Genomic DNA, 22,799 nt, shown 5'->3' on the forward strand with positions numbered 1-22,799 from the left:
CTATAATTGTTGCGGACACAATCATTTGGAGCTCTTGCTGGGGCTAGTTAACCATTTTATTGGATTGTTATAATTTGCACAATAAATAAAACAGAATGGCAAGGAGCCCACCCGAGCCAGGAGCTCTGATCAAATTCATGTTTCAGGTTAATATCAGGCTGGTTCAGTCTTTCTTCGCTGCTCAATTAGTTTAGAAATCTTCAGAGACTGCTCCATGGGGAGGAGGGGGATCTGACTTCCTAGACCAGAATAGTGGATTTCCATGTTTAAAAGTTTTTAAAAAATATTTTAGTAAAGTAGCTGTGATTGTGTTCCAGATTGAGGCTTCATGAAGAAAAAGTCATCAAAGATCGGCGATACCATCTCCGAACGTATCCAAATTGCTTTGTGGCTAAAGAATTAATCGATTGGCTTCTAGATCACAAAGATGCTACTGATAGGTCAACAGCAATCAAATTGATTCAAAAGCTGTTAGACAATAGTATCATCCACCACGGTAAACTCACAGAACTGTTTTGTTGTTTCACTTATTCTAATTACCATTAGTAAATGCTTGATCACAGATGGTTGGAGTGTGCCCAAACCCTCATCCTATCAAGGACTTCCTGCTTTTCTCTTGTGGCATTGTGAGGGTGTTACTGGCTGGCACATGTTAGCTGCTGTATTTGCATACATAACATCAGTTTAGTTTCTGCTTCCATGAAGCAGTTCAAGATGTTTATTTTATGTGAAAGAGCTATGTTACTGTGTGCTATCTTCCCAACCCTTTCCCAATGATGCACTTATAATAATAATACTAAACAATCAGCAATCTGCTTTTAAGTTCTAAAATTCACTTAAAATCGTTTTTCTTTTGAAAATATACAGAATTGAGCAAAATATATCCAGTAATGACAACAACAAAATAAATAGTGACCAGCGGATAAAATTTAATTTTAAGAATGAGAAACCGATCAAGTCACATAATTAATTATATAAATGATATAAATGTACATTTTATATAAAAAATAAAATAGCCTGAACAAGGTAATCATCAAAGCAGAATTTTTTTTGCTGTTAAATGATAATTCTGGTGACTTTTGTTTTAACCTTAAACCTAACAAATGAACACATATAAAATACTGATGTCCAAATAAAGAGATCCAACAACAACAACAAATTACGTTTGTATAGCGCTTTTCGCGTAGGTTAATCCAATTAATCTAGTCTCAATAGTACAGGGAAGCAAGTGGAATATTCCCTTCCTGACTATTGTGGATAGTTGAAGAGCAGCTAAAGGTTCGACTGTACAATACTTACAGTATTCAGGCATCCTGGCTTTCTTTAATCCAGCTGCGATTTCTTTTAACACGGCTATTATTATTTTTTTCTTCATTTTTGGAATTTAATAAACCCTCAATTTGTTGGAAAAAGAAAAGCATCAATATTCTGAACAGTGGTTTATTTTTCATGGTGCAAGTGGGTATCAGTCAAACATGAAGCCGCGCAGTAGCAAGACTTCAAAGTAGAGATGGCAAACACGAACAAAAGCAGAAATCTGCTTCTCTCATTAAAAGGGCATTATTAATTATGATATATAATAATGTTTTTGCATTGCTTGTGGATTATTTTACATTGATCTGATTTGTAATGTTCCAAACCCTAACCTACTCAATTTAAGATTTATTTTTTCTTCAGTTTGTGATGAACACAAAGAATTTAAGGATGCAAAGGTATTTTATCGCTTCAGAAAAGATGATGGAACTTTCCCGCTGGACAGTGAAGTCAGGGTTTTCACAAGAGGACAAAGGTTGTATGAAAAGTAGGTGGATTTTCTCAGTTTATAAAATAGAGAGATTATGTGGGGCCTTGGTTCAGTGTTTTGATAGTTTTCACGTCCATTTATTATGAATAAATAAATAATAATAATCCTTGCTTTTGATGTTGTGCCTATAGCATTGAAATGTCTCTAAATGTCAGTTTACTCATCATCTATTCGGCAGACATCATTGCACTTGACCATATTTACTGTAAAGTCTTTGAGATGTTTTGACATGAAGTGCTATAAAAATGTAAGCTCTTCCATTCTTTTCACTTTAATGTAACAGATCTTTCTGAAGTACCTTGAAGTTTTGTAAATGCTCTTCAGCCTGTTCCCAGTGCAATAACCAGAAGCACAATAGCTGTAAGTTCACAAATGATTCAAACAAAGTAATCTACTTTTATACGCACAAATTTAAGACATGTAAGCTGTCTTACAGGATTAGTAGGAAAGGATTTATCTTTCCTAAAACTAGTTTCTAGATGAAAAAATGCAGATTTTCTGATAAAGTCACAGTAGGTACCTTAATAGGAAAATCTCTTTAGTGTAATACATCTGAAGGCCTTTGCTGAGGGCATGCAGTGGGAAGCAGAAGAAAAACCCTTGATTTACCCTGTTGAGCAGATTTATAATGATCTTGCCCACTTGAAGCAAGCTGGTGGCTTTTTGAAAGATGTCAGCATTGCAGGAGATCAAAGAGATGATTCTGTCTTTTGACTTGGGCCAGAATGGTACATGGTATAGTGAGACTCAAACCGGAGAGAAGAAAATCAGATTCAATGCATCTTGCATCTCCAATTGTACACAATGAACCTCTAATTAGTATTGCATATTTAAAGTATCTTTATTTTGTGTAAATTAGTACATTAAAGCCCAGGTGCCAAATAACTGTTCCATTTCTTCAACTAGTTTCTAAACTAACAAAAAGATACAGATCTAGCCACAAGCTAACTTGGTTCTCCTTGCTGTAATTTTGGCTTTCGTTGTATTAAACCACAATTCTGCTGTGTTGCACAGTGTCTTGATTATGCAATGCTTGCAATAACTTTGAGAGATTCCGGAAGTTCTGAAGTACATCTATCTTTGTTGTTTGGTTGCTAAATTAGTTGTTGACCAGTTTTCTGCGTTCCTGTTCTGAAAACCAATTTTTCCCCTTTTCATCATAAGGTGAATATTTCTACCAGACACAGTTGGAGTAAAATTCCACCTTTTTCTAGATTTACTCTACCAATGTAGCATTTCAGAGCATGCAATACACTCAAATTTACATTTATATCATGCCATTCATGTCAGGAGGATGTCTGAAAGCGCTTGAGAAAGCTGGATGGGTAGTGGAGTTGGGGGTGGGAGCTGAGGGAGAGGGAATGCAGAGGGGTAGAGCATGTAGAATTTGGAAATGTTTTTTGTAAAAAAAACTGCTAATTTCTATACATTTGTTTTAGAAACCACAGAAAACTGGCTTCAAAGTAATGCTGAAATCAACAATTTGCCAAATTCTTTAAATGCAACATTAATAGAGTAAATTTAGAGCTAAATGGAATTCTATCCCATAGATGCTTTAATCATTGATCATCCAGAAAAGTGAGGCTGTCAAACCATTTTTAATTTTTTTCCAATTCCCAAGATGTTTTTTAATTGATGTTGAGGTTAGCATCACTGGGGTCTAGACAATGCACTGGTGGTTTAAAAATAACTATGTCTGAGTGACTTGTTTCTAATGGGAAATTCCATTATAAACCAGTCATCGTTATTTGTAGCAGTCGACATTTTAGATTGTATTGATTTTTTTCCTTTAGCATCGTGCTTTTTGCTCCAGCTCTTCAAGTGATTTGTTTATAAAAAATATATCCTGAATTCGGGCTACATTTTGAATAGAAATTAGTTTTCTGTAAAGTAGGAAATTGAGCAGAGCTCCCCCAATGAGGAACTAAACCATATGGAAGATTACGCATATTAAAATAATCTAATAAATGATGGCCAACATGTGTTCAGAAAGAATAGGTCTTATCTGCCCAATAACAGATTTTTGTTGAGATGACAGCCCAAATTGACTGTGGGATTCCCCATGATGTAGTACATCTAGACTTCCAATAAATGTTTGATAAAGTACTTCATAAAAGATTCCTCCGCAAATTCTGTCAACTAGTTTATGGATCCCATGACACCACTCAAAGAGAAGGGAATTTCTCCTGGTGTCCTGGCCAACGGTCCCCAGATAAAATTGGTCTTTCACTTCATGGCTGTTTGTGGAACAATGCTTTGTATAAATTGGTTGCAAAAAATACTTGCTACATTTTACGGAAAATTCTGAAACACTTTGAATCATTTGTTATGGCTGCTAAATCAAATGCAAGGATTTTTCTGATTATAATCTTTACGATTATAACCTTAGAATGGTGGAACAGACTTGAAATATCTCTTCCTGTTGTTGTGTTCATGTAAATGTAAAGCACAAGGAAAATAAGGTCACTGCAGTCTATCTAACTGATAAAATAATAAATAGTACCACACCTCTGTTTTATCATACAATTCTCAAATTCTTTGAGAAATATTTCGCTAATTTCCTTCTCAGTTTGCTGCCTCTAATGACATGCTATCTGTGTAGTGGATTCAAGCAATTTAACATTTAAGTGCAATTCATAATAGAAAGCTTATAGGTTCCTAGTATTATTAGCTCTGATCCATTCATGTCAGCTGTATTTGCAGAATCCCTTCTTTCCATGGATCACTCAGTGTGACTGCAGGCATCCACCATAATTATTTTCCTTCAAGGACTGTCTTTGTCTTCCCACCAAAACAGGCTGATGAACTCTGAAAGCTTGCTGATGCAAATCCGGGAGGAAGAAGGGGAGAAATACCAGCGCACCTTTGTAGCTTGTGAACTTATCGACTGGCTGATGCAAGAAGGAGAGGTTGCCACAAGAAGTGAAGGAGAACAGCTTTGTTGTAGGCTGTTAGATCATGGCATTATTCAGCATGGTGAGGATCTTTAGTCCCGTTGGGACAGATTGTGTGAGATTATGGAACATTCTTCAGTTGGGTCTTGATTTGGAAACTGATCATTTTTAAGAACTGTAGGAACTCCAGATTAATGCTAGTTTTAAGAATTTTCCACTATTCTATGCAAACTTAAATTTAAAGATCTTAATGGGCTAAATGAGGTGGAATTTGGGGCTCGTAGTGTATACATATATTATAATGTATAAAAATGATGTATGAAATTGCAATTAAGACTAAACTGTATAATCCCTTTCAGTCTTCACCCATTTGACTTAATGTGTCCTTTAAGCAGCTATTAATGATTGATAATAGTGCATTTATGAAGCTCCTTTAGTAAGGGGAATGGACTGTGTGATATAGTATTGGGCATCACAAACCAGGAAGATCCAGAGATTGAGTCTGTGATACGTGCTGAGTGACCTAAATGTCAACCAATCCTGGGATAAGGTAACTCTGTACCTGGCCTCTGTCTGAGGTTGAAGGAAACGGGTGAATCAATTGCTGAGATTTAAAAAATGCTTTTCAGGAAAACAACAGATAAATGGCATTTTGCACTAGAAAAAAGTGCCTCAGGACATAAAACCTACAGGAAGATCTCAGGTTGGAGCCTGAGTTCTCAAGTTGGTGTGATCTAGATGGGTTCCCAGGAAGGGACACACTTTATGTTCTGAGGCATTTTTTTTCACATCACCAACTGCCATTAACTTGCAGTTTCCGCAGTGAACGTTTCATAACTGCCATAAACATTCGTGCCCGCCCCATCTCAGTTGAATAGTCTGCCAATATAATGTCAGGCCCAGGCATGCAGAATTGGCTCCGTGGTATAATACCCGCCAATACCTATTTGGCTGTAACCCAACATGAGATGCTGCTTTTAAGAGGGTAGTTTAAAAAGGTCTTGTTTGGAATTGAAGACTAATGTTCTAATTTTGCAATAATTTAATGTCTTGACTTTTAACAAAAAAACTATTGCAACTTCGGGAATATGAAATTGATTGTTGCAAGGAGCTTACCTTGTATTGTTTCGGAGCTTGACTTTAAATGAAGCAGTCTAGCTAAGCTGTCTGTAGAGACAGGCAGGAGCCTGTCTTTTGGGTGGTTGGAGGTAATAGATTGGGATTGGTGACTCAACAAGACTTGCGTTAGGGAACAGTGGACTACAGTAGTAATAAAACACACCCTGTGATACTTCATAATTGTGCAATCAAATTTTGCAGGCAGTTCCTTAAGAGCTTTGTCACAGGCGTGCAACTAGAAAGGAATGTGAAGTGTTCGTTTTAAGGGGTGAGTGATGCTTGGCTCCCATAAACTGGTGGACAGAGTCTCGAATCAGTTGAAAGCGAAGTTATTTTAAATCCTGGTAATTGAAAGTTCGTACATTTTAGGATGGTTTTGTACATTAGATTCAGCAGAGAAGTCGTAAATTGGTAAGTTTCTGTTAGTCCTGTTTGTCTTTTTAATATTTATCCTCTCCTGAAAATGCTGATTCATGGGAGGGTGCAGTTCATAGTTCTGCCAAACCCCAGGATCTCTGTGTTCTGTTATTGTCACGGGAACGTAGACAGTTGAATGTTCGTGAGCATCACATCCAAGCTTCAGGTACCAGTAGTTTCCATTTCCTTTCTCCTCTCCTCCCCTTCCCCTCCACCCCCCCATACTCGCTTCACAAAGAGCCAGTTTGAATAGTGATCAGGAGAATGGACCTGAGATTCCCTGCCCCCCACCAGGTCAGTTGTGGCATGATCACTGTTGCTTTGGTGTATTTGGGATATCTTTGATTTAATGCTGCGGAAGGTGGTGACTTTTTTTTTGTTTGGCGAGTAGATTTGAGTTTGGTGTTGTGAATGGTCTCTTCAGATCAATATCTTTCACAGTGCACTCTATTAATAACTTCTGCGTGATGTTATAACTAACATTTTAGTATTTAGCTCCCTGATGTTTCATTCTCAAATATTACATGTTGAAGAGTTGTGGTTAAATTTACTATTGCCTGTTTAGCCAGTTATAATGACAACAAATTATATTTATATAGCGCCCTTTACATTAGAAGGATAATGACTGTATTTAGCTCAACAGCTCTATTGTGCACTGTCTGTCATACAACAGAACTTCACTCAGTGCACCTAGTGTCTCTAAGGTGGGTGGGGGGCTGTGGTATAGTGTTGTGTAGAACTGTTCTGCAAATGCCCTCTTACTAGACAGTGAGCCTCTAAGGTATATGGTACCAGTGTACCTGCTGATGTGCCAACTGTGGAGAACTGATGTTTCTCTAGGAACCAGATCATGCAGACATTTTCTCCCCCTCAAACAGCTGAGATTTCTGTACTTTTTTTGCTTCTTCAAAACTGCTGAAAATTGTTCATGTGACATGTGCTTAAGGATGTTGTTGGAGAATCTTGATGTTGGACCTGCTGGTTTGTTTCTGTGGGTGTGAGCTGGTTTCTAACTACACCCCTCTTGCAACGGAATAGATCCCAGCTTTGTTTTGGTCTCATTAAATAAAGAGCGAATGAGGTTTCGAGCCACTCATTCGCTAAGCCAGGGAGTTGTATTAACCGAGGAATATTAAACCATGACAAGAGAAGTAAGGGATTTAATAAAAATCGGATTTTGTGTCCCTGCAATTATGACAAAATGCCCTTATCTCCAGCACGCTGATTACAGGGATAAAAGTCCAGGTTTTGTTTTGCTTTTGAAAGGTGACTTAATTAAATCGACATCTGCTGTTATAAATAAAAACAAATATCTTGGCCGTGAATGACGTACTTCGATACTTAACTAAGTCCCGAAAACTCTTGTTCAGAATGAGTAATTTTATGCCGATTGGGTGTGAATGTTGATTATTTCCACATTGTCCTAAATTTGAATTTTTGCATGCCTTTTTTAAAAAAAATTAAAGGGGAACTAAGAAAATGTGATCATATTGACATCAAACACTGGTCAGTTACGTTGAATAGAATTGAGAAAGAGGAAGCCTGGAGAAGTGTCTGGTAGGAAGCCCAGAGCTTTGTTCTGGATGCTTTTAAGTGCCTTGAACGGTTTTATTAAATTCTTCAGTGTTCATGTAAGTTTTTTGAATGATGGTTGTTGATTGGCATGTGGGGGGAGCTAAATACCACATTGTGATGTGGAGCTCAGGGAGACTCAAAGTGGATACTGCTTTTATGGAATATAAAATGCTATTGTTATTTCTACATTCGCACATGAGAGAATTCTTTATAAGTTAAAAGCTTTTGAAGCTTCCTCTGATGATCTACTGGCTAAAGGCACTGTACAAGGTCAAGTGGATTTGTGTTTAGCAGGTTTGAATTCTGATCTGTTTCAAGGTTAACTGGCAAGGTTTTCTGCTTCACAGCACTTTACAGTCTCCGCTGCTGGAAAGTGGGGAGAAATTCCATTTGGATCTAGATTTATACTATTTTCTTAGCAGAGCAGGCAAAAATGGCAATTTGTTGAATTTGGTGTTAAGTTTGAAGCCTGTTTTCAGCACCTTGCGGTGTCCTCCCGACGTGAATGTAAATGTACATTTGTTGTTGTTTTCCTGTATTTCTTGAGGTAACTTACAGAAAATTAGATTTCAAAGTAACTGTTTGAGTTTACCAAGTTCTGCCCGCACTGAAATGCTGAAAGATTATGTAAATCTAGAACCAGATCAAATTCCTTTTTGTGGTTATGCCTGGCTGTTAAGAATGTAGATATGAAATTGAGGTTGGTAATGCCTTTGAAATTGAGCCCAATTTTTTAAGAAAATGTCACAACCTTCTCTTCCGAGGTGAAAAATTGGCAAAAGAAATGGGTAGGGGGAGGAGTTGATAGAAGAGAAGTGGTTGGCACTGGGCCAGCTATGCCTATGAGTGATGTGATTTACACCAATTAATTTATCTACCTCAATACAGAGGAAAAATCTTTCTTACTCCAGGCAAAATGAGTTAGTGCATGGAGAAATGATTTGGTTTTGAAAATGGTGTGGGCACGCAGCCGAGCATCGGGGAGCTGTCTCCCAGCTACTCTATTTGTGCAAATTTTAAATCATTTTTCACTGTAATTCTTCTATCCGTTTATATTGGCTACAAGATGTTATACTACTGGCACCATTACAGTAATCCAGCAGATGCAAGCTATTGGTGTTTGTGATACATATTAATGTCTTTGTGACAAAAGGTCTCGAGCTGCTTAGGAAATTTTCTGAGTTTAAAGAACCACCAGATGCTGATGTGTCTTCCAAAGAATCCAATTGTGGGCAGTTACCCAACTATGCTTCTTAGGAATTATTTACTTTGAGTCTTTCCAAACCTTACAACTGGAAAAACATTAAATTCTAGGAAACACTAAACTGGGTTAAAATATTAAATGTAAAATTGAGCAGTTTTTCTCTTAGGATTTTTTTTTTTACAAAATCGCACTTTTTAATTAAAGATTGTTGGGTTATATTTGGTTAGAAGATTAAATATGAGATGTAAAATAGATCTTTCCACTCGCTAGTAAAGAATGTAAGTGTTGGGAACAGAAGATGAAAAGCCGGGTTCAGGTGTTTGTATGTACTAATGTGTAAGATTCTGGCATGAGCTGATAACTGCTGCTCTATTCACACTAACAGAAGCAGTTGGGTAACAGTCATAGCTAGAAATTGACAGTAAAACGCATGCATGCATCCTAGCCATGTCTGTCCTGTTAAACTGAACAGCCTTTATGTAGACCAGGGATGGGATGTTCCAGTGTTTAGTGATGATCACAGAAGCTCCTGTAAATAAAGCATTTGGAAACAATTACATGGTCACAATGGAACGATACAACCAGGTCTGTAATTTAACTGGAATCTTCCAAATTTTACCAAGAAGCTTCCAAAATGTTGTAATTCAGTCTAGAACAGAAGTGAATGAACAGCTTTTTAACCAACTCAACCGCCTTTCCTCCGCATCTGCTATAATGGCTTTTACTGTCTAATAAGCTGTCCATTCAGAGTCTGGCTTCCTCTGCGTTGTGCATTCATGCTCCTGATCAATTTGACAAACACCAATGAAAGAAATTCCATCTTTTTAACCAGCCGTCGTCATCTTCTCTCCCATTATTCTGGACACAGTGGCCAATAAGCCCCACTTTGTGGACAGTAACCTCCTGTACCAGTTCCGGACGAACTTTCGAAGAAGGCGACGTCTGCTAGAGCTGCTAAGTGAGAACCCAGCCTCGGTGCCTGATAGCCATGAGAGCCCTTTCTGTTTGCGCAAACAGAATTCAGACAACAGCAACATCAGTTTCCTCTCAGGTAAGATTGTTTTATATGAATCACCCATTGATTTTTTTTTAACAAAAGATCCCTGTTGGTTATACTTGATGATGAGGGTGATGTTATTCCCAGCCACGCTCTAAACAGTAATTTTCAGGATTGGCTGAGAGAAGCTGACTTGAAGCAGGTAGTGTTTTATTCTATTTACTAACTCTCTCTCTCCCTTTACATTTTGTACAGTATTTGGTTTTCCAAGTAGCTTTGATGTAGATGTATTATCAAATCTGTATGGTTGGCAAAACTACTTTGATGTACTGTTTTTTATTTTCTTCTCAAATATAACCTGTATTTAAGTCTAATCAGGTTTAGACTATGTGCAGCAATTTGCCCCAGTATTATACTGTGTAAATCCAATGTGTTTTATTTCAGAGGGTGCAATGTGCATTTCTGTTACAAGATTTTTTTTGTTTAGTTGAAATAAATGTAAGATATATAAAACATAAATATATGATCGCAAGCAATGAATCTCATAGGGAGTTTAAGAGGAACTTTACGCAGAGCAAGTTTGGAATATGGAACTCACTGCCAGAAGCTGTGCTAGAGGCAATAAGCATCAATATATTGAAGAGAAACGTGATGCATTCACTAGAGACCAAGGAATAGAGGGATATAGGAAAGGAGAATTGTGGGTGTGGAAGCTCATATGATTATAAATACCAGCATGGATGAGTTGGGCCAAATGGCCTGGTTCCGTACCATACCATTCTATGTAAATGTAAGCAAGTATCAAAACCTGAGTGCGCCTCCTTCAGCCCATATCTTTATTAAAGATTTCCTTTGAAATTCTAGCCACCTATTTCAACAATGTTGATTTCCTCGAGATCAGGTGGATTTTATTTGTGCATATCACTTTTATTAGAATATCTGCTTTTTATTATTATGCACAACTTGCATTCCCGCTTGGCACTCTTCCCTAGAAGCAGAGAAGATCTACAGTTGATGGGAGTGGTAATTCCTGATAATGGTGTTGAGGATGATGGGTTTTGGAAGTACATTTAGTAGATGGCTTTTATTATTGTGTTCACATCCTGGATAAGCAGTGTTGTTCAAACGTGTGAACTTCCACCTCATTTTAACTGCCGGAAGCTACTTGGCATGGTTGCTGTAAAGCTCTCACAGTGTTTGCAATGCCTTTCGAGGGATTCAAGTTATAGGTCAGGAAAGCAAAATACCCTTACATAAGAAATCCTAGATGAAAAAAAAAAACCAAGGTCCATCTAGTTCACCTTCCACCTTCCTGGTGGTCACATGCACCTATGTCCCAAACTACCCATGTACTATATCCCATTATGTTCTCATATCCTCATATACCGCCTCTCCGCTTTACTCAAACTTTACGGACCTGCCCTGGTTCAATTTCTCTCTCTCTCACCGTCTCCATTTTGTTGCCTCTAATGGTTTCTCCTCCAGCCCCCGCATTGTCACATCTGGCGTCCCCCAGGGCTCTGTCCTTGGCCCTCACCACTTTTATATCTACATGCTCCCCCTTGGTGATATCATCCACAGACATGGGGTCAACTTCCACATATATGCGGATGACACCTAACTCTTATCTTTCTGCCTCCACCTTCAACTCCAGGACCACTGCTGTCCTGACAGACTGCCTGTCGGACATCAAGTCCTGGATGAGGGCAAATTTCCTACAGTTGAATGTGAACAAGACTTAGTCCCTTCTGATTGGCTCGCACAGCACCTCCGGCTCTGGCAGCATCAACCTCCATGGTTGCACACGACAATTCACAAAGCCAGTCAGGAATCGAGGTGTCTTGTTTGACCCTCAACTGTCTTCTTCCCCACATCCAAGCCATGACCCGCTCTGCCTTCCCTCACCTCCGTAGCATCACCCGACTCCACCACTACCTCACCCCTCAGGCCACTGAAACTCTTGTTCATGCCTTCATCATCTCCAGGCTCGACTATGCAAATGCCCTGCTTGTCAGCCTTCCCAATTCCTCCCTCCACAGGCTGCAGATAATCCAGAACTCTGCAGCCCATGGCCTCTCCCGCAGCAAACTCCATGACCCCATATCTGCCACTCTCGCCCAACTCCATTGGCTCCCTATCCTTCAGAGGACCCAGTTCAAAATCCTGGTCCTCACCTACAAAGCCCTCCATGGCCTCCCCCCACCCTATCTCTGTGACCTCCTAACCCACTACCAACCTGCCCGTTCCCTCCGCTCAGCCGGCTCCGGCCTGCTCCACGTCCCCCAACCCACCCGCCCCACCATTGGTGGGAGAGCCTTTAGCCACTCTGCCCCCAACCTCTGGAATTCCATCCCCCAATCACTCCGCCTCACCCCCTCCTTAGCCTCTTTCAAGTCCCGCCTCAAGACCCTCCTCTTTGACCATGCCATCGGTCACCCCCACCCCCCCCCTGAAATGCTGTACACTGTCCAGCGCCTTGGGACGTCCTCCCGACATGAAAGGCGCTATACAAATGTAATCTTGTTGTTGTTATTTCCTGAAAGAAAACTATCTAATTTGTTTTTGAAAGAATCAACATTTCCTGCTTCAACCATCTCCCGAGGGAGCCTGTTCCACAGGTTTACTATTCGCTCACTGAAATAGTGTTTGCATTGATTCGTTCTGAATTTACCACCTTCGATCGCAGGCCGTGACCTATGGTTTTACTCTTCTGGACAAGTTGAAACAGCCAGTCATGATCTATATTGTCTTGCCCCTTTAGAATCTTGAAGACAGCAATCATGTCGCCTCTCAATTTTCTCTTTTCCAGCCTGAACATGCCCAAGTTACTTAGTCGCTCCTCATAGTTCAGTCCCCCCATTCCCTCAATCATTCTGGTTGCCCCCCTCTGTATCCTCTCAATTTCTCCCATATCCATTTTTTACTGCACGCAGTACTCTAAGTATGGTCTCACCAATGATTTATACATTGGCAGGATTACATGTCAATCTAATGCATGTCTAAACATTGCATCAGGTTTAGACCGTGTGCAGCAATTTGTTCTCCTCTAACGGTATAATGTCAATTACACCATATCCAAGACCACAATTTTCAATCTTCCTTTCTTTCTTTCCCCCTCTTCCATCTCTAGCACTTGGGGACTTGCATCACCTTTTATTGAGTCATCTTTCCCCCGATTTACTGTCTTTCCATGTTGAGAGTTGGTGCTCCCAAAATGAATATTCTTCTCTAGCTTTTTTGATCCAAATGCTTCAGTTAATATTTTCCAAATATAGTTTTGTGGAATTAGACTGTAAGATGTTGTATTCTATTTGGAGTGGATGAGATCCATATATTCTATTCAGGCAATTGCAAAACCCAACGGAACAAGAAGGAGTCTTGTTCCCAAACTCTTAGTTCTATTTCAGAGATGCTCAATTGTGATCCATCTTGGACTGGATTTGCATTACAGACACACATGAGGTTTGGGGTGGAGTGGGCTGCCTCATCCTTCAGGAATGGGCGGAAGCAGATTTCTGAAGCACCATCAGAAAGATGTTTCATGTCTCTCACTTATCTAAAGCTGGAACACTGCATTTCAATTCTTCCTTCCCACAAAAGTTCTCCCTCGAAGCTGTAACCTGGGTCCAGCTGTCGATTTTGTAAAGAAATACTTTGTGATGGCGCTCCTAAACTTGCGTTTCATAATCCCAAAACCTGTGATTTATTTTCCTGCTGCATGGCACATGTGAATGTATTGTTTAACTGTGTTTATCATCATCACCTTCATAAATGGTTGTATCTTGTTGTGGTTTGCAATGCATCCCCTGCTCCCCCCTATATACATGCTCTATATTTTGCAATAAAGCCAATAATTTGTATGCCGAGTTTAAATTTCTTTCAAAGACTACAGTCAGGATAGGTCAATAACATTTTTCTGCAGTGATTCGAGGCAGCCTATTTTTCTGGGATTACTCAGATTTCATCTTTCAAAATATCCGGTCAGGAATGAGTGTTGCAGAAAATGAGACTACAAAGAATGTTTACTTGAATAAGGAAGAATCCTTCATCTTATCTGGAATACTCAAAATTTAAAAACATGAAATGATGGAAATACACGACAAGTCAATTAACAAATGGGGGGGAAAAATAAATTCTTACTTTTAGTTTCTAGGTAACAGCATTTTGTTCCATCTCAGATTGCGTGGTGCATTTCCTTTGTCTTTTGGTGGATGATGATGATAATAATAATAACAATAATAATCCTTGCATTTGATATAGCACCTTATCACATCTTTGCGATGTCTCAAAGAGCTTCACAGAATATACTGTAAAGTGAATTGACTGTATATTTTGTGGACGAAACACGGCAGCCAATTGCACACAGCAGTGTCTCACAAACAGTTGTGAATTGAGTCCTGTACCTTAGTGGCTTAGTTAACATTTTATATACAAGGTGACCAAAAAGGCGTGATACCATTACAATGTCCAATAAGTCTCAAAGAAATTATAATTTTTTTCATAAAATCATAGAAGTGTCCATTCATGACGTGAAATAAGCAACTGTGGTTCGGCTTTGTAGTCCAACCTGATTTTTTGCCTTACCGTGATATCCACATGTATCCACTTTAAGCTTTTAAAGTGATCTAGCGTGGGAGGCCTGGATGCTCTGGCCCCCCATGTACATTGAGGCCATTTCTAAAACCTTGTTAATACTCTGGGGGCAACGGCTACCTCAGACCAGGGATTGATTTGTGATCTACAAAGACTGCACTTTTCACTCGGTGCAAGTGGCTGTATTAACGTGGCCAGCAGGGGAATTCTTTACCTTGTTAGAGCATCCAATTGTAAATCTCAGCACATATTTAAACTGGGAGTTTTAAATGGTCTCATTTAATTTATTAAAGTACTACATTAGAACACAGTATTACATTAGTTAACATTCAATAAAATATGCTTAAGAAAATGCGGGTAGTTTTTGTGCTAACCCTGTCGTAATACTGCGTCACAGCATCGCGGGTGGGGGAAGAAGACTGACGGCTGCTGCTGACGAATCCTAATAAAACCTCCAATGTAAAAATGAGACCATAAATCAAATAAATAGTTAATGCAAGGAATGAGTTTCATGTTGCAGTTTGATCATAAACTTCAACAAATTTCATTAGATTACTGTCCTGGGATTCCTCTGAGATTTTTTTAAAGAAAATGCTAATGTGAAGATTAACTTAGGAAAACCATTGATCTGTAGTTATTATTACACAGTGAGATAGTGACAGACTCTCTAGGTGGAACTGGAATGCTTCACGAAGGAGCTTTTAGTGTGTAAAGATCTATCAGTGTGTGCGGTAGTGGGAGAAGAGGGGAGGTGAGAAAGACGGAAATGAGAGATACAGAACAATATAGGAGACTTGGCAGAACTAGTTATGTGTAGCTCTCACTCTGCATGTTTGTCAGCTGACTTGAGTGACGTTGACAGCAGCAGTGGAAAAGTTTGTACGGTAGCCAGTCCTAGCACTCCTGGTGAGGTGTACAGATAGACCACTTCTTCGGATTTAGGTTACTGTTTGATTACTGCTCAGTTCAATAAATTGGCACAGGTAGGAATCCATCTCTTCAAGTGTGTAGTGCTTGTATGCTTGGTACATAAGGAATAAAATTGTGTGATTTAAGTATACAGAAGCCCTCGAAAGAGGCTTTATCGTTTCCTGTATTGGGTGCACTTGTATGCAAAGTGGCAAGAACTGATGACTTTTAAATATGTGCAGCTGTGATGTGTTCATCTACATTGGGGTCATTAATGCAAAAGTCGCTAAGAGTGAACTCTGCAGTTACCTAGAAAATAATAATAACAATAGTCCTGTAGCTCAGTGTTCAGAGCACTCACCTCGCAAGTGAGAGACCTGGGTTCGATTCCCAGCAGGGCGAAACGTTGGGCAAGTTTCTTTACTCCACACATCTCTGTTTACCAAGCAGTAAGTAGGAACCCGGTTGTTAGTCAATTGGTGGATCGCTTTTCCGGGGGTAATAATTGTTTAAAAATATAACAACAATAAGTTGGTCATTTCAATCCTGCTTGTGAGAAACTGCTGTGCACAATTGGCTGCCGAGTTTCACCCACAAAATATACAGTCAATTCACTTTACAGTGTAGTGTAGTGCTTTGAGATGTCTCGAAGACGTGATGAGGTGCTATATCAAATGCAAGGATTGTTATTATTAACAACAATACTACGTTTGATATAGCCATTTTACGTCACATAATATACTACAAAGTGGAATGACCAAGTATGCCGTGGGCAAAGGTGTCTCACACTGAGCTTTGGAGCTCCAATTTGTACTCGAATTTGACTTGCGTGAAAGTTATATAATTTCTTAACATATATATATATATGTGTCCAGTTTATTTGCTACCATTGCAGTTAAAATATTTTTTTTTAAAAATGGGTCAACTCACTGTGGCGGTCTCAATAGTCTGGTTCCTGAGCCAGAAGAGTCTGCAATACTCCAAGGCATTTAAGAAATATGCATATTTTGGTCAGCTGGGTCCTGTAGCTCAGTGGTTAGAGCACTTGCTTTTAAGCGAGAGACCTGAGTTCAATTCCAGGCAGGGCGAAACCTTGGGCAAGTTTCCTTACTCCACACGCCTAATAATAATCCCTCCAAAAAAACCAAAAACAATAAGAAATTGGTCATTTTCAATCTACGACTGTTTGTGGGACATTGCTGTGCGCAATTGGCTGCCGCGTTCGCCCACAAATATACAGTCAATTCACTTTACAGTGTGTTCTGTGAAGCGCTTTGGGACGTCCTCCCGACGTGAAAAGCGCTATATCAAATGCAAGGATTATTATTATTATTGGGTGTCTGACACACATGGATACCCCTCGCCATGCTAATAACCGGGTTCCCACTTATGTTACATAAACCGAGGTGTGTGTGTGTGGAGTAAGGAAACTTGCATAAGGTTTTGCCCCACTTGGGAATCGAACCTAGGTCCTCTCGCTTGCAAGGAGAGCGCTCTAATCACATTTAACCAGCTAAAACTTCATTGGGAATATGGTATGGCAATCTTCCTGCTGCTTATCCAGGTAGGATCATCCTACTGTTAGGACTTTGAATCGCAGGGTTAATGGAAATCAAGCGGGAAGAATCCCTGTGATTGATCTGCCTCCCGAGTCCTACTGATGAGTCAAGGTGGCTGATTTGTCATTAGTAATGCTTTGAAATATTACAGGCTCATCTGGATCAGGAACCAGTCTACTGAGTGATTATTGACTTGATTCTGATATTCTGCAGGCAAGCATGTCACCTTTTAGCCATCTCAGTCCCAAGAAGACTGTGTAACCCACTCCCCTTTCAGAAAGTTAGTGTGAATTTTAAAAGTTAATTTAGTCCTGGAAACGTAAAGGACAGCAGTGTGGAGTTGTCTGTTTCTAACACCTGAAGCATGAAAAAAAGATCACACAACTAAGTGTCGTTCGATGGAACATGACACTTCAGCTTTGGCTATTTGAAACCTCCTATATATGCTGTTCGTCCTGAGCCCCAGGAAGCAGAGACTGGAGCTGAGCCTGGCTAAAACAGGTGGACATTTCCAGTTCCAAATCCTGGAATGACCTTTTACAAGGTTTATTTCCAGGTCAAACAACCGAATGAGAGATCGTAGTGCTTCTCTGTTACATGTACAAAACAGCTGCCTTGTTGGCAGCCTCACTCCTGGTTGAGTAATGTAAATTTGACAAGTGTTTGTGCATTGACTCTTTGCGATCCAGCCCCCGGGAACTTTGTCCCTGAGGCAATGTTGTAACAGAGCATTATAATCCCTTGTATTTTAGAAGAATAATCTGGGCAACAACGTACTCTGTATTAGCCATAATTACTCTAAGAGCTTTAGAATCAGAATCCTATTCCGTCACGTCTTGTGTGCTTTGGATCATTCCTGTGAAACATTGTTTCTGTCTCACAAAGTAGTCACCAACTTTTCTGTACAGAAAGCTATCATTATTGTTACTGGCTTTTGTGATTATGGGAAATTTGTGATGTGTGACGTGATGATTATTACTGGTGACTTTTCACACCAATGTGATTACACTTGAAAGAGCTCTCTACTCCCTCTCCACTCTTCCTCCTAGCGCCTTTAAATACATCAAATTGTTTTGCTTTTTGCAGTATATTATTTTGATAACTTCTTTGTTCTCAAGCATGGGATTGCAGGTTAATTCTCAGTGTTTATAGCTCAGTGCTAACTACAATATAAACGTGCGCAATTGGCTGCTGTGTTTCGCCCACCAAATATACAGTCAATTAATTTTACAGTATATTGTGTAAAGTGCTTTGAGATATCTAGAAGACACAATAAGGCCCTATATCGAATGCAAGGATTATTACTATTTATTTATAAAAGTTGGAACAAGAAAAAGCCTTTTACCCCATTGAATTGAGCAAACTGCTTCAGGAGGCCATGTGCAACCTGCACTATTGGATACCTTACTCCACTCAGTTAATTTAAGAGAAATCGTGTGCAAAAATTCTCCCTGATTTATAAAGGTAATGATCAAGACATACTTGAGGAAAAATTTTGAAGAATATGGGGAGAAGCTACCATCAGCGCAGATAGTGTTGTGCAGCTTCCACCTGTGCTCCAAACTTTCTAAGATTCAATGAATATTCCAAGATCCTTTTCAATTTCGGTTTTGAACCCTGGCCTTGGCTTTTCCCACAGTTGCCCTGCCATTGACCCAGAAGCACACAAACCCTTGTGGTCCCTTGTGACGATTTGATCATCATTACAATTCCGAGCAAACACTGAGCCATGTTCAGTAAACAGGGCCTAGAATGTCAGAGTATTGAAATTAATCTGGGTCGAGCATCGGTCAAACCTCTGGACATGACATTGCTAGGATGCTTTCTCTGACTGAGACCAACATGCTTGTCTTAGATTAAAAGAGGGTGCATTTCTTATATTCTGGTGCCAATAACCATGGATAGAAAAAAATATACGTTTTAAGTAAATTTAATATTGTGCTTTTTAAACAAAGTTAACAATTAATGCTGAATTCCCTTTTTAAACACTTAAATGTTTAAAAGTGTTCCTCGATCGATAGCCTTCTGGAGCAGTGTATTCCAAATGCTCGCAGCTCTTTGTATAAAGAAATGTTTTCTGGAATGACTCTTAACCTGCGTCACTTGAATGCTACATATCTCTTTCTGTTCTTTACTTAGTGAGCCCCACTAAGGAAATCAAGATAGTTTCTGCTGTGCGGCGTAGTAGCATGAGCAGCAGTTGCGGCAGCAGTGGTTACTACAGCAGTAGCCCCACCCTCAGCAGCAGCCCCCCTGTGATGTGCAACCCCAAGTCTGGTAAGAACATGCTTGTAATCCAGCTAGCCCACATTCTCGGTGGCCCATAGTGGGAGTTGTTGATAATTGTCAAAACTAAGACGTTTTGCATCCGGGAGTGTCGCCCAAGAACTGGATTGGGTTTGTCCGTAATGCTCTGCCGTTGGAATAGGCTGTAAGATTCTGTTTGGAAGGCTGGTGGTGGTGCCTGTTATACAGAACATAATAGGAATTGTCACCTTTTTGTGTGGGAGGATTGAGGCGGTTCTAGTTGGGCAGCTGCTGTGTACTGCAGTTATAAGTGATCCTCAGTGAATATTAGTGAGGCTGGAGGAAATCTATGTCGCATGCTGACAACTTTGAATTAGCTTTAATGTTCATGAGAATAACCCAAATCCTTAAACATCAGAGTGGAGCTTGTTGTGGTGTTAATGAACCTATAACCAGGAACAAATTGTACAAATGAGTTGCTATAATGTATACTAGTGTGCACTGCAAATTGCACTTCGGAAATCAATGTAAATTCCAGCTGGCCACATAGTTTCTGGAGGCCCCAGGTGTTCAATGGATAAGCAGAAATTCCCAGAAATGTTTTCCATTGCAGTCCCTGTTGTGCCAAGATCATGTCCTTTAGGCTTGAGATTGAGTTATAGTTCTTAGAATTATAATAAGTATATTAAAAAAAACGTTTTTCTATGGCTGTAACTTAATTTAGAGCCTATCACATTATATGCCTATGTAATTATAATGAAGCCACTAAATGGTTGGCTGACGTCCAAATCCTGCCCTTTGATGTGGATCATGAAAACCCTGCTTTCCGAACGTGTCTTTTGAAATACTTGCAGATCCAGCTAGCAATTTAATTAGAGTTCCTACGCTCACATGCTCTGCCCCTGGTAGTTGGGTGAGGCACAATGCTGAGTGGATGGGCTATCAGTGCAAGTTGGTTGGATAGAGTTTCCCTCTCAACTATGTACTGTTTAGGATGTGGATCAGGCTGAGCCAGGAAGACAGTGCCTTCATAATAATAACGTGCCTTTCACATCGGGAGGATATCTTAAAGTACTTCACAGGATTTACTGTGAAGTGTAGTGACTGAATTTATAGATGAACGGAGCAACAAATTTGTTCAACAATGTCCAACAAACCGAAATGAGGTGACTGAACAATTTTATCTGGGGACTTGTTGACCAGGACATTTTTGAATTATGCCATAGAATCTTTTAATACCCATCTGACAGGCAGACAGGACACCACATCCAAAGAATGACACCTCTGACAATGCAATGCTCCTTCAGCACTGCACCAAATTGATTAGAGAGCCCCCTTCCTATGTTCACTCTGCCCAGTTTCTTGAAACCAACCTGACCACTGCCAATGTGTCCATTTTCTCCCCGGCACCAGTTGAGTCTAACTTCCTTGCTCACTTTAGTCATTTCTTCTTTTCACTGGCTTGAAACTATCCATTCACTCCCTTGACCTCCCAATGACTGTCCTCCTCCAGGACTGTCTTCACTCTAGAAGACATGGAAAACTTACCAAAAATAAGAGGGGAACCAAGAAGCTAATGTTAGTGAGCAGCTTAGGGAAATTAACATCAGTAAAGAATTAGCACTAGGAAAACTGTTGGGATTGAAAAATGACAAATTCCCTGGACCTGATGGCTTGCATCCTTGGGTTTTAAAAGAGTTGGCTGCTGAGATAGTGGTTGCCTTGTTTTTGATCTTCCAAAATTCTCTGGATTCTGGAACGGTTCCCATCAATTAGAAGATCGCAAACGTAACACCACTATTTAAGAAGAGTGGGGGAGAGAAGATGGGAAACTATAGACCAGTTACTCTGACATCAGGGTAGGGAAAATCCTAGAATCCTTAATTAGGGATAACGTAGTGGGGTACATAGAAGACCATAACATGATTAGGCAGAGTCAACATGGCTTTACAAAAGGGAAGTCATGCTTAACAAATCTTTTAGAGTTTTTTGAGGATGTAACTAGCAGGTTAGATAGGGGGAACCCGTAGATGTAGTATATTTAGATTTCCAGAAGGCATTCGACAAGGTGCCACATAAAAGGCTGCTACACACGATTAGGGTACATGGAATTAAAGGCAATATATTAGCATGGATCGAAGAGTGGCTAATGGGAAGAAAACAGAGAGTAGGGATAAACGGATCCTTCTCAGATTGGCAGGATGTGACTAGTGGAGTGCCACAAGAATCAGTGCTTGGGCCTCAACTATTTACAATCTATATCAATGATCTAGATGAGGACATAGAACTTAAAATAGCTAAATTTGCGGATGATACTAAGCTCGGTGGGAGAGTAAGCTCTGAGGATGACACAAAAAGATTGCAAAAGGATATAGATAGGCTAGGTGAGTGGGCAAGAAGGTGGCAGATGGAATATAATGTGAGGAAGTGTGAAGTCATTCACCTAGGTAGTAAAAACAGAAAAGCAGATTATTTTCTAGAGGGGGAGAGACTAGATAGTGTTAGTGTTCAGAGGGATTTGCGTGTCCTTGTACACCAGTCACAAAAAGTTAGTATGCAGGTACAGTAAGCAATTAGGAAGGCTAATGGCATGTTGGCGTTTATTGCAAAAAGGTTAGAATACAAGAGTAGGGAAGTCTTGCTGCAGTTGCATAAGGCCTTGGTGAGACCGCACCTAGAATATTGTGTGCAGTTTTTGGTCTCCTTATTTAAGAAAGGACATTCTCGCCTTACAGGGTAGATTCACTAGGTTTGTTCCTGGGATGAGGGGCTTGACCTATGAGGATAGGTCTATAGAAGAATTAGGGGTGATCTTACAGAAACATAAGATTCTTATAGAGCTTGACAGAGTAGACAGTGTGAGACTATTTCCTCTGGTAGGAGAATCTGGAACTAGGGGTCACAGTCTTAAGATTAAGGGACAAACCTTTTGAACAGAGTTGAGGAAACACTTCTTCACTCAGAGGATAGTGAATTTATGGAATTCTCTACCCCAGAAGGCTGTAGATGCTCAGTCCTTGAACATATTCAAGACTAAGATTGATAGGTTTCTAAAGGATAGAGAGATTAAGGGATATGGGGATAAGACGGGCAGATGGAGTTAAGTTAGAAGATCAGCCATGATCTTATTGAATGGCGGGGCAGGCTCAAGGGGCCGAATGCCCTACTCCTGTTCCTAATTCCTATGTTCCTATGACTTTCTTGGTCTGTTCTCTCAGGCTTACATTTCTTATCCCCCTTCCTTCTTGATGTTGTAGCTCTCCCCTATCCAATTATTCAACAGCAGCAACAACAATTTTACATTTATTTAGCTCCTTTTACATCAGGAGGATGTCTCAAAGCTCTTGGCAGAATTGGCAAGGAATCTAAACTGGGTTGGGAGGAGTTGGGGAGAGTGGGGGGGTAGAGAGATGACAACTAACTGCAATAAACAGAGAAGCCTTTAGATAGACTTTAGAGATGGGGAGACGGCAGGTTGGAG

At 39.9% G+C, this 22,799-nt stretch overlaps 1 protein-coding gene across 2 annotated transcripts in view; it reads left to right on the plus strand.

The window, feature by feature from the left end:
- deptor (DEP domain containing MTOR-interacting protein) overlaps positions 1-22,799 on the plus strand; it is a 59,199-nt gene that overhangs the window by 19,127 nt on the left and 17,273 nt on the right. For both annotated transcript variants that reach the window (XM_042331811.1, XM_042331812.1), the window contains exons 3-7: positions 318-496; positions 1,678-1,801; positions 4,602-4,780; positions 9,882-10,064; positions 19,211-19,348. In XM_042331811.1, the coding sequence (XP_042187745.1) occupies positions 318-496; positions 1,678-1,801; positions 4,602-4,780; positions 9,882-10,064; positions 19,211-19,348 (803 nt within the window). The remainder of the gene's footprint in view (positions 1-317; positions 497-1,677; positions 1,802-4,601; positions 4,781-9,881; positions 10,065-19,210; positions 19,349-22,799) is intronic.

Source organism: Callorhinchus milii, unplaced genomic scaffold, assembly GCF_018977255.1.
Source record: "Callorhinchus milii isolate IMCB2004 unplaced genomic scaffold, IMCB_Cmil_1.0 Scaffold2, whole genome shotgun sequence".
Taxonomy (NCBI): domain Eukaryota; kingdom Metazoa; phylum Chordata; class Chondrichthyes; order Chimaeriformes; family Callorhinchidae; genus Callorhinchus; species Callorhinchus milii.